This window comes from Oncorhynchus clarkii, chromosome 8, assembly GCF_045791955.1.
Source record: "Oncorhynchus clarkii lewisi isolate Uvic-CL-2024 chromosome 8, UVic_Ocla_1.0, whole genome shotgun sequence".
Classification (NCBI taxonomy): Eukaryota; Metazoa; Chordata; class Actinopteri; order Salmoniformes; family Salmonidae; genus Oncorhynchus; species Oncorhynchus clarkii.
Window position 1 is genome coordinate 16,487,129 of NC_092154.1, and position 12,227 is coordinate 16,499,355.

General features: G+C 42.9%; 1 protein-coding gene across 1 annotated transcript in view; it reads right to left on the reverse strand.

The window, feature by feature from the left end:
- Window positions 1-12,227, reverse strand: part of LOC139415021 (5'-3' exoribonuclease 2-like) — a 42,232-nt gene that overhangs the window by 16,292 nt on the left and 13,713 nt on the right. Inside the window, exons 13-23 of the mRNA XM_071162761.1 lie at window positions 11,663-11,770; window positions 11,362-11,406; window positions 9,171-9,314; window positions 8,882-8,926; window positions 8,176-8,264; window positions 4,560-4,695; window positions 1,567-1,674; window positions 1,394-1,483; window positions 1,113-1,185; window positions 827-910; window positions 257-354 (exon numbers count right to left, since the gene is read on the reverse strand). Of these exons, the coding sequence (XP_071018862.1) occupies window positions 257-354; window positions 827-910; window positions 1,113-1,185; window positions 1,394-1,483; window positions 1,567-1,674; window positions 4,560-4,695; window positions 8,176-8,264; window positions 8,882-8,926; window positions 9,171-9,314; window positions 11,362-11,406; window positions 11,663-11,770 (1,020 nt within the window). The remainder of the gene's footprint in view (window positions 1-256; window positions 355-826; window positions 911-1,112; window positions 1,186-1,393; window positions 1,484-1,566; window positions 1,675-4,559; window positions 4,696-8,175; window positions 8,265-8,881; window positions 8,927-9,170; window positions 9,315-11,361; window positions 11,407-11,662; window positions 11,771-12,227) is intronic.

The window sequence follows — 12,227 nt, forward strand, 5'->3', positions numbered from 1 at the left end:
GACTCTAACCCAGTTTACAATACACTATACAATTTTTTATTTAATTTTTTCTTTATTTAACCAGGCAAGTCAGTTAAGAACAAATTCTTATTTTCAATGACAGCCTAGGAACAGTGGGTTAACTGACTGTTCAGGGGCAGAACGACAGATCGACCTTGTCAGCTCAGGGGTTTGAACTTGCAACCTTCCGGTTACTAGTCCAACGCACTAGGCTACCCTGCCGCCGCACAATAAAGTTGATCATGGCTTTACATACCTCATGAGATTCTCCACGGTACAGTTCCTGGATGAAGTCACAGCAAGGATGAGACTTCCCAATAAACAGCATATCACTGCCAAGACTGTTCCTCTTGTCTGAAAGAAAGAGAGAAAACATCAGCTGGAGTGACTGACAGTCAATATTCAAAACAATAGCGTCATACCCAAGAAGACTTGAGGCTGTAATCGCTGCCAAAGGTGCTTCAACAAAGTACTGAGTAAAAGGTCTGAATAGTTATGTAAATGTGATCATTTTATTTGTAATACATTAGCTCAAATTTCTAAAAAGCGGTTTTCGCTTTGACATTATGGGGTATTGTGTGTAGATTGATGAGGGATTATTACATTAATTATTCAATTTTAGAATAAGGCTGTAACGTAACAAAATGTGGAAAAAGTCAAGGGGCCTGAATACTTTCCAAATGCATTGTACATTCATCTTCTAAAGGTGTGTTCGTCACACTTGAAATGTTTAATTAATAAAGTACTGTAACTGTACTACTGTGATACATATTCCGAAGGAGTGGTTTACAATGGTGGATTGAAGTTGAAGAATCCCATTACTCACTTTCCTCTGGAGAAAGGTTTGGGTAGACTTCAGCCAGGGCTGCCCTCAGCCTGCGCTCATCCACGAAGGGAAGCAATGCAACACCTACACACGGAGGGGAAAACGCATTCAATCAAATGTATTATATAAAGCCCTTTTTAAAATCAGCAGTAATGCTTTACAGTTACCAGGCCTGGACCCCACTGCAATGCAGTGAGTATATCATTCAGGACATACAAACTAACCACCTGCATTCACTGCCATGTCAAGGTGTCCATTTAAATAGTCCATTATTCTGTTGACTTACCCTGCCAAGCGTATTTCTTTCCATTCAAGTCAATGGCAAAGTCATCAGGGTAGAAGTCAATGATGGAGGATTCCTGTTGGAGACCAAGCGACAGGTTAGGAAAACATGGGTGACAAAGCAGTTAAATCAACTTCTATGATCATAACATTGATCACACTTTATTTGGATGGTCCCCTACATAGAAAATCTATCAGTTCCACATCTATTGCCCCTTATAGATTAGCTACATATGCTCGGACTATGCTGAAATAGTTAACATTTTAAAATTAAGTGAAACTTACTGGGTTGCTCATGAGTGACCGCCATGTTTGGGGCAGGAAGTTTCCACTGGCGGCAGGGAAGACACCCATCAGCTGTTCCAGGGGCTTGAACTGAAACACAGGAACATTAGACCACACAAAACAGACAGGCCTAACAATGGGAGAGAGAGAAGCCTGACGTCCTCCATTCTTACCGGCTTGGTCCCAAGCTCAAAGTCGGTGAACATGCCTTTGATGTCTTTGAAGTCCGAGGCAAATGGGGCGTAGTGGAACGGGAAGTACCACTTCCAGGACGCGCATCCCTGTCAATCAACAGACAGTTAATGAGAGGGCCAGGAGAAATGATCCTCCAATAACAGAATTTCCACTAAGCGTGATTAAATTACTAGCTAGCTAGGGGTCCATTTACTCCAGATTTGACTTGACTTTTCATTTATTGACATAAATGACTGAATTCAACATCAGGAAAATAGAAAATCATTACTTTGATTTATTTGCGTAAATAACTGACAATTCAACAGGAAACATTTGAATACATAACCTACTAAATAAGAACGCCCAGGGATGAATAAATACCCCTGGACTAGGCCTACAGATGAGGTCAAATATATTGCACCCTTGCAATTTACAATGTAGTGCATTGAGGGCAAAGAAACACTTGACTCAAACCACATTCATTCAAATTTGAAATAATTGAGTTATATCAGTTTAGATGTTTTCTTCTTGGTCCTGTGCAGTTGTAAATCAAACAAATACACGTGTGAACACCAAACGTTTTCTCAATTTCAATTCATTTTGAGAGAAAATGGGGAGCTTATATGACCCTCTAATCTAGGTGACACTTGCCTGTGACTGACATGTAATTATCTTAAGATTGCATACTTGGAAAACTGGTAGGCGAAGTAGAGGTCGTTAAACCATAAAAGTTGAATCATTGGAAGGAATGGTGCAAATGGCTTGGAATTGGGTTTGGGAAGTCCGCCAACTGGCAAACGTACATGTCCCAAAACACTTTCCAATACCAGAGTTGATCAGGCTGTTGAGTGTGTCTAAGTTGTCCCACTCCTCTTCAATGGCTGTGCAAAGTTGCTAGATATTGGCGGAAACTGGAACACAGTGCCGTACACGTCAATACAGGGCATCCCACACATGCTCAATGGGTGACATGTCTGGTGAGTATGCAGGCCATGGAAGAACTGGGACATTTTCAGCTTCCAGGAATTGCTTCCAGATCCTTGCAATATGGGGTTGTGCATTATCATTCTGAAACATCAGGTGATGGCGGTGGATGAATGGCATGACAATGGGTGTCTGGATCTCGTCATGCTCTCTCTGCATTCCAATTGCCATCAATAAAATGCAATTGTGTTCGTAACTTTTGTCTGCCCATACCATAACCCCACCACCACGGGGCACTCTGTTCACAATGTTTTTTTAATTTTATTTTTTAAATTTTTTACCCCTTTTTCTCCCCAATTTCGTGGTATCCAATTGTTGTAGTAGCTACTATCTTGTTACAACTCCCGTACGGGCTCGGGAGAGACGAAGGCTGAATTTCATGCGTCCTCCGATACACAACCCAACCAGCCGTACTGCTTCTTAACACTGCGCGCATCCAACCCGGAAGCCAGCCGCACCAATGTGTCGGAGGCTACGCCGTGCACCTGGCAACCTTGGCTAGCACGCACTGCGCCCGGCACTGCGCCCACAGGAGTCGCTGGTGCGTGATGAGACAAGGAGATCCCTACCGGCCAATCCCTCCCTAACCCGGACGACACTAGGCCAATTGTGCGTCGCCCCACGAACCTCCCGGTCGCGGCCGGTTACGACAGCCTGGGCGCAAACCCAGGGACTCTGATGGCACAGCTGGCGCTGCAGTACAGCGCCCTTAACCACCCGGGAGGCCCCTGTTCACAATGTTGATGTCAGAAAACCTCTTGCCACTCAACTTCATACACCCTGTCAGCCAGCTGCCCGGTACAATTGAAACCGGGATTAATTTGTGAAGAGCACACTTCTCTAGTGTGCCAGTGACCATCAAAGGTGAGCATTTGCCCACTGAAGTCAGCTACGATGCTAAACTGCAGTCAAGTTAAGACCCTGGTGAGCAGGACGAGCATTCAGAAGCTTCTCTGAGACTTTCAGTTTGCACAGAAATTCTTTGGTTGTGCAAACCCACAGTTTCATTATCTGTCTGGGTGGCTGGTATCAGACGATCCCACAGGTGAAGAAGCCGGATGTGGAGGTCCTGGGCTGGGGTGGTTACACGTGGTCTGCAGTTGTGAGACCAGTTGGACGTACTGCCAAATTCTCTAAAACGAAGGTGGCTTATGGTAAAGAAATTTACATTAAATTCTCTGGCAACAACTGGTGGACATTCTGGCAGTCGGCATGCCAATTGCACGCTCTCTCAAAACTTGAGACATTTCTGGCATTGTGTGACAAAACTGCACATTTAAGAGTGGCCTTTTGTCCCCAGCACAAGGTGTACATGTGTAGTGATCATGCTGTTTAATCAGCTTCTTGATATGCCACACCTGTCAGGTGGATGCTTATCTTGGCAAATTAGAAATGCTAACTAACAGGGATGTAGTGCTTTTCGTGGATCATTTATTTTAACCCATGAAACATGGGACCCACACTTTACATTTTTGTTCAGTGTATATTCAAATTATATTTGTGCAGGGGCAGATTGTTTACTTAAAAAAATTCCACCAAAGAATCTAGGCTTGAAACACGTATCCTTGGCTAGTGATTTACAATTTCAAAGTCACACCAATGGTTGACTGTTGGCTGGATGGAATGCTCTTCTCTTAGAGCAGGGCTTTCATAACTCAATCTTATTGGTATATTAATACATTTACTGCATGGTGATGTCACCATGGAAGGCCCAAACTCCATCCCACCAAAAAAGGATTAAACAACTCAAACAGCTCTTACACTAAAGGAGCATTATCATAATTTTCACAATTTCACAGTATTATTCCAACCTCAGTGTGGGAATATTTATTTTTTACTGCACTGGGCCTTTAAAGGCAATTTTGTGGCGGCCATTATGTTAATTCTTCACTGTGCTCGTTAACTTTTTCAAATAAGACCTTGCAAGTAAGCATTTCATTTTACTGTGTACACTACACTGTATCCTGTGCATTTGAAAAATAAAAGTTGATTTGAATCAGTGTCATACCTGGTAGTAGTATCGGAGTACCCAGCAGAGACCCTCCACGTAGGACTTCACCACCTTTTTGCGGAAGTCATCGTCAGTCGCGTCAACATCAAACTTGGTTTTGTAGTATCTTTGCTTCCAGCCGTCCTCCCACAACCTAACACACATGGACCGTCATGTTCTATTGTAAGGTTGGGATGACAAAGCACTCTAAACAGCCAGCAAGGCCAAAAGACTTGGGCCTCCTAATCAATAGAACTCTGTGAGAAGGCCATACTCAGTCTTGCATGTCTATCACAATTCCCTGTAACATATGCAGTGCATTCTGAAAGTATTCAGACCGTGACTTTCTCCACTTAAGTTACAGCTTTATTAAAAAATGTATCAATTGTTTCCCCTCCATCTACACACAACAACCCACAATGAAAAAGCAAAAACAGGTTTAGAAATATTTGCAAATGTATAAAAAAAAGAAACTGAAATATCACATTTACATACAGTTGAAGTCGAAAGTTTACATACACTTAGGTTGGAGTCATTAAAACTTGTTTTTCAACCACTCCAAACTTCTTGTTAACAAACTATAGTTTTAGCAAGTCGGTTAGGACATTACTTTGTGCATGACAAGTAATTTTCCCAACCATTGTTTACAGACTATTTTACTGTATCACAATTCCAGTGGGTCAGCTTGGAAAATTATGTAATGGATTTAGAAGCTTCTGATAGGCTAATTGACATAATTTGAGTCAATTGGAGGTGTACCTATGGATGTATTTCAAGGCCTACCTTCAAACTCCGTGCCTCTGCTTGACATCATGCGATAATCAAAACAAATCAGCCAAGACCTCAGATTTTTTTTTGTAGACCTTCACAAGTCTGGGGCATCCTTGGGAAAAATGGCTAAATGCCTGAAGGTACCACGTTCATCTGTACCAACAATAGTATGCAAGAATAAACACCATGGAACCATGCAGCCGTCATACCGCTCAGCAAGGAGACGCGTTCTGTCTCCTAGAGATGAACGTACTTTGGTGAGAAAAGTGCAAATCAATCCCTGAACAACAGCCTTGTGAAGATGCTGGAGGAAACTGGTACAAAAGTATCTATATCCACAGTAAAACAAGTCCTATATCGACATAACCTGAAAGGCCGCTCAGCAAGGAAGAAGCCACTGCTCCAAAATCGCCATTAAAAAAAGCCAGACTACGGTTGCAACTGCACATGGGGAAAAAGGTCGTACTTTTTGGAGAAATGTCCTCTGGTCTGATGAAACAAAAATAGAACTGTTTGGTCATAATGACCATCGTTATTTTTGGAGGAAAAGGGGGGAGGCTTGCAAGCCGAAGAACCCTATCCCAAACGCCATGCATCATGTTGTGGGGGTACTTTGCTGCAGGAAGGACTTTTGCACTTCACAAAATAGATGGCTACATGAGGTAGGAACATTATGTGGATAAATTAAAGCAACATATCAAGACATCAGCCAGGAAGTTAAAGCTTGGTCGCAAATGGGTCTTCCAAATGGACAATGACCCCAAGCATACTTCCAAAGTTGTGGCAAAATGGCTTAAGGACAACAAAGCCAAGGTATTGGAGTGGCCATCACAAAGCCCTGAACTCAATCCCATAGAACATTTGTGGGCAGAACTGAAAAAGCTTGTGCGAGCATGGATGCTTACAAACCTGACTCAGTTATACCAGCTCAGGGTTAAATGTCAGGAATTGTGAAAAACTGAGTTTAAATGTACTTGGCTAAGGTGTATGTAAACGTCTGACTTCAACTGTAAGTATTTAGACCCTTTACTCAGCACCTTTGGCAGAAATTACAGCCTCGAGTATTCTTGGGTATAAACAATACAAGCTTTGCACACCTGTATTTAGAGTTTCTCCCATTCTTCTCTGCAGTTCCTCTCAAGCTGTCAAATTGGATGGGGCGTGTTGCTGCACAGCTATTTTAAGGTCTCCCCAGAGATATTCGATTGGGTTCAAGTCCAGGCTCTGGCTGGGTCACTCAAGAACATTCAGAGACTTGTCCCGAAGCCACTCCTGCGTCGTCTTGGCTGTACGCTTAGGGTCGTTGTCTTGTTGGAAGGTGAACCTTCACCCCAGTTTGAGGTTCTGAGTGTGAGACCAACTGTGAGACCTTCACGTCTTTCCAAACCATGTCCAATCAATTGAATTGACCAAAGATGGACTCCATTTCAATTGTAGAAACATCTCCAAGATGATCAATGGAAACAGGATGCACCCAAGCTTGATGTTGAGTCTCATAGTAGAGGGTCTGAATACTTATGTAAATACACTTTTTTAAAATCTGTAATACATTCGCAAAAAATTCTAAAAACCTGTTTTTGGATTTGTAATTATAGGGTATTGTGTGTAGATGTATTACATAAAAAAGCCATCTATTTTAAAACAAGGCTGTAAAATAACAAAGCATGGAAAAAGTATAGGGTTCTGAATACTTAATCAAATCTCCATAGACAAAGATTGGCTGTAAAATGGTCCATTCTGAATTAGTCTGACTTTCAACATGGCACCGTCACAGGATGCCACCTTTCCAACAAGTCAGTTCTTCACATTTCTGCCCTGCTAGAGCTGCCCCAGTCAATTGGAAGTGCTTTTATTGTAAAGTGGAAATGTCTAGGAGCAACAACAGCGTAGCCACAAAGTGGTAGGCCACACAAGCTCACAGAATGGGACCGCCGAATGCTGAAGCGCGTAAACATAGTCTGCCCTCGGTTGCAACACTCACTAGAGTTCCAAACTGCCTTGGAAAGAAACGTCAGCACAATAACTGTTCGTCTGGAGCTTCATGAAATGGGTTTCCATGGCGGAGCAGCAGCACACAAGCATAAGATCTCCATAAACAATTCCAAGTGTTGGCTGGAGTGGTGTAAAGCTCACCGACATTTGACTCTGGAGCAGTGGAAACACGTTCTCTGACGTGATGATTCACCATCTGGCAGTCCGACGGACACATCTGGGTTTGGTGGATGCCAGGAGAACGCTACTTGCCCCAATGCATAGCACCAACTGTAAAGTTTGTTGGAGGAGGAATAATGGTCTGGGGATGTTTTTCATTGTTTGGGCTAGGCATACTTTCAGTCATATAGTGCATTATAGCCAGTAAGAGACCATTTACTCATCTTCCATACAGGATTTGGGAATTACAATAGTCCATTGAAGACATGGAAGAGTAACTAGTTTACTGCTTTAGGAAGCAGCTGAAAGGTTTCGCCATATTAGTGGATTGGCGATGCACTGCACACATAATGAAAGATGAGCAGCATCTGTCTAGCCAATCCTTCACACTGGCCCACAGGGAGAGCAGCCTTGTAACAGCAAAGCCTCCATGAATACCAATTTAGCCCAATGGATTCAACAGCCTTCGCGAGTACATCACAGAGGAATTTATGAGAATATGCCTCCTTTCCATATTAATAACTTGCAGGCAGGAGGAGCTCCCAACCACAGAGGAGCTCCTAAGGGAACCATGCTGAACTGGAGAGGCATAAATCAGACCATCACACCCTTGCTGAGAGGCCTGCCTGGTTGGTTGACTGACTGGCTACTTGGGTGAGACTGTCCTGGTTGGTTTACTCCCTAGTTGACTGACTGTAGCGTAGCCATTTACCTGACGTTATCCTCAGGCTCTGGCTCGCTGTCACTGTCCTCGGCTTTCCGCTTCACACTCCGGCCATCCTGCCCATCACTGCTTCCTGCCTGGACAAAACACACATCCTTACAAATAATTATACCTAAACCATCTGGCAGCAGATCGGTTTCTACCAATTGGGGACAGATTTTCATTCAAATATTATAAGATCCACATAGAACACATATGCACATGTCCCTCCAGAGGTCTTTCCATTAGACTATTGTGCATAAATTACTTTGGCGCTTAAGTTAATGTACTGAATAAAAACAGTTTAATGCATTTCCAGCTCTACTTATGTGTTTGTCAAAAACTTGCGATAAATAGCATACTTGCCCAATTATAAGAAAATAAAACATTCAGTTAATGTGTGCAGACCTTCACATTTGCCACACTTCATTCATGTGCAAATATCTCAGGCTATTTTTCTCATACATTTAAGTAACAAAGGCAGATTGAATAGAGGCATTAAGAGCTTCAGAATATACACTAATAAAAAATATAAACTAGCCCAGACCAGCATCAAAAAAACATGGAAATGTGTACTGCGCTCACACTTGAGGTACATATAAACGCTTGAACATGGACAAAAGTCCTCCACCACATTTGATCAATAAAAGACATGTAAAATTCTAGACCAGTTTACAAATCACTATAAATCAGAAGGTTCTCAGTGGAGGCATACCTGGCCACCATTCTTCATCATGGCTTTTAGGGATTGCGCAGCATCCTGAAATAAAAATACATATTTAAATACCTATAAATTGTATAAGTGTCCTATATCGCCCTAACACCTCAACATTCATATAGATGTTCACTGTGCGGAGAGCTTGCGAGGAAGCATCTCATTGTACTGGGTACACTACACTGTATCCTGTGCATATGGCAACGTTGGATTTTAGTGGATAATAGGTGTTTTTTTCTTGCATCGTTGACCAGAAACAATATCCCCCTGATAAGCCCCCCCATCATACCTTGTTGTGCTGGTCCCTGCCCTGCATCCTCATGTCGAAGGCTTGGTGTCGGGCGTTCTGGACAACCCCAGGTCTGCCTCTGCCGCCAAGGGCCTGGGGGGCGAACTGACCAGCGGTCATGTAGGCTGGGCCCTGCTGCTGAGCCTAGGAAACACACAACTTATCATTTAGTTTAACAATTTGGGATACCTAGTCAGTTGTACAACTGAAATGCGTCATTGGCATTTAACCCTGATTCAGAGAGGTGGGGGGGCTGCCTTAATCGATATCCACGTCATTGGCGCAGTTGTTGTCCGGTATTAACTGCCTTGCCCAGAGGCAGAATGACAAGATTATTACCGTGTCGGTTCAGGGTCTTCATCAACCTTGCCAAGGCTTTCGACTCTGTCAATCACCATATTCTTATCGGCAGACTCAGTAGCCTCGGTTTTTCTGATGACTGCCTTGCCTGGTTCACCAACTACTTTGCAGACAGAGTTCAGTGTGTCAAATCGGAGGGCATGCTGTCCGGTCCTCTGGCAGTCTCTATGGGGGTGCCACAGGGTTAAATTCTCGGGCCGACTCTTTTCTCTGTATATATCAATGATGTTGCTCTTGCTGCGGGCGATTCCCTGATCCACCTCTACGCAGACGACACCATTCTGTATACTTCCGGCCCATCCTTGGACACTGTGCTATCTAACCTCCAAACAAGCTTCAATGCCATACAACACTCCTTCCGTGGCCTCCAACTGCTCTTAAACGCTAGTAAAACCAAATGCATGCTTTCAACCGTTCGCTGCCTGCACCCGCACGCCCGACTTGCATCACCACCCTGGATGGTTCCGACCTAGAATATGTGGACATCTATAAGTACCTAGGTGTCTGGCTAGACTGTAAACTCTCCTTCCAGACTCATATCAAACATCTCCAATCTAAAATCAAATCTAGAGTCAGCTTTCTATTCCGCAACAAAGCCTCCTTCACTCACGCCGCCAAACTTACCCTAGTAAAACTGACTACCCTACCGATCCTCGACTTCGGCGAAGTCATCTACAAAATAGCTTCCAATACTCTACTCAGCAAACTGGATGCAGTTTATCACAGTGCCATCCGTTTTGTTACTAAAGCACCTTATACCACCCACCACTGCGACCTGGCCCTCGCTACATATTCGTCGCCAGACCCACTGGCTCCAGGTGATCTACAAGTCCATGCTAGGTAAAGCTCCGCCTTATCTCAGTTCACTGGTCACAATGGCAACACCCACCCGTAGCACGCGCTTCAGCAGGTGTATCTCACTGATCATCCCTAAAGCCAACACCTAATTTGGCCGCCTTTCGTTCCAGTTCTCTGCTGCCTGTGACTGGAACGAATTGCAAAAATCGCTGAAGTTGGAGACTTTTATCTCCCTCACCAACTTCAAACATCTGCTATCTGAGCAGCTGACCGATCGCTGCAGCTGTACATAGTCCATCGGTAAATAGCCCACCCAATTTTACCAACCGCATCCCCAAACTGTTTATATTTATTTACTTTTCTGCTCTTTTGCACACCAATATCTCTACCTGTACATGACCATCTGATCATTTATCACTCCAGTGTTAATCTGCAAAATTGTAATTATTCGCCTACCTCCTCATGCCTTTTGCACACAATGTATATAGACTCTTTTTTTCTACTGTGTTATTGACTTGTTAATTGTTTACTCCATGTGTAACTCTGTGTTGTCTGTTCACACTGCTATGCTTTATCTTGGCCAGGTCGCAGTTGCAAATGAGAACTTGTTCTCAACTAGCCTACCTGGTTAAATAAAGGTGAAAAAAAATAAAATAATAAATAAATAAAGGGATTCAATCCAGCAAACGTTTACTGGTTACTGGCTTAACACTCTCTCCTCCTCTAAGACTACTGGCATACAATACAGCAGACCTCAAGGGCCACAGTGCACCCCTGATTTAAAACATCTATTAAGGGAAGGTTTCGAACAATACACAGCGCTACCACATTGACAATATAAATCAGAACAAATGGAAAATAGTTTAATTGCCCATTGAAATAAATGGCCTTGCATGCATACTCATAATTCTAAGAAAACATGAAGGTAAGGGGTTAAGTTCATCCAAAACATATTGTCAAGGAAATGAGAATGCATTCAACCACACAGTACAAAGTCAAGCTACAATAAAATAGCCCAATCCACTTCACTTACCTTCATTCTCTTCTTTTTGTCCTTATTCCTTCGCTTGAATCCCTCCTACAAGACAAACCTCATTTACACAAACAGTTAACTGGAAAAGTTACAGAACAGTGATATCTTAAAATATCTTAAAATGACAGCGGAGTGTCTGACAAATATCCGCTCGAAAAGAGAATTTATGAAACACCCAAGTCATGATTCATGTAAAGCCTATGGAAAATCTCCCACCCCTAAGTTTAACAAAGGAAGAAAATGATCTATTGAAGAGGAATAATTCCCTGCTGAAAGCTACTGCTTCCAGCTTCCATCTTACATCGTCCTCTTTGCGCTTCTTGAAGATGTTGTCCTCAGCCACGCCGATGGCCTGCATGATCAACTCAACACTCTCCAATTTGACAAAACCATTCTCTGTGATGTAGCCCTGTGAGCAGAGAAAGACCACGTTAAGGCTATGAACAGATACCTGGGCAAGGAAGAAAGTCAGGACAGCTTTAAAACCTCTTACTTCTACCCCCTCCTTTTTCGAACATTCTGTTAAAAATCGCGCAACTTTTCAGCGTCCTGCTACTCATGCCAGGAATATAGTATATGCATATGATTAGTATGTGTGGATAGAAAACACTCTGAAGTTTCTAAAACTGGTTAAATCACGGCTGTGACTATAACAGATCGTGTGTTTCATTGAAAAACGCAAGAAAAACGGCTCTCTGAAAGCTAAAAATAATTTCCATAAGTCACTTTCATGGGTTGTTAAAAGAGGACAAAATTTAATATCGACCTGCATGCAATTCATACAAATTCCACACAATGTCGCCATTGTCGTCATTTTCAATTGAATTTTTTGTTGGAAAATCCAACTATCTGGCTTCCGTTTCTTC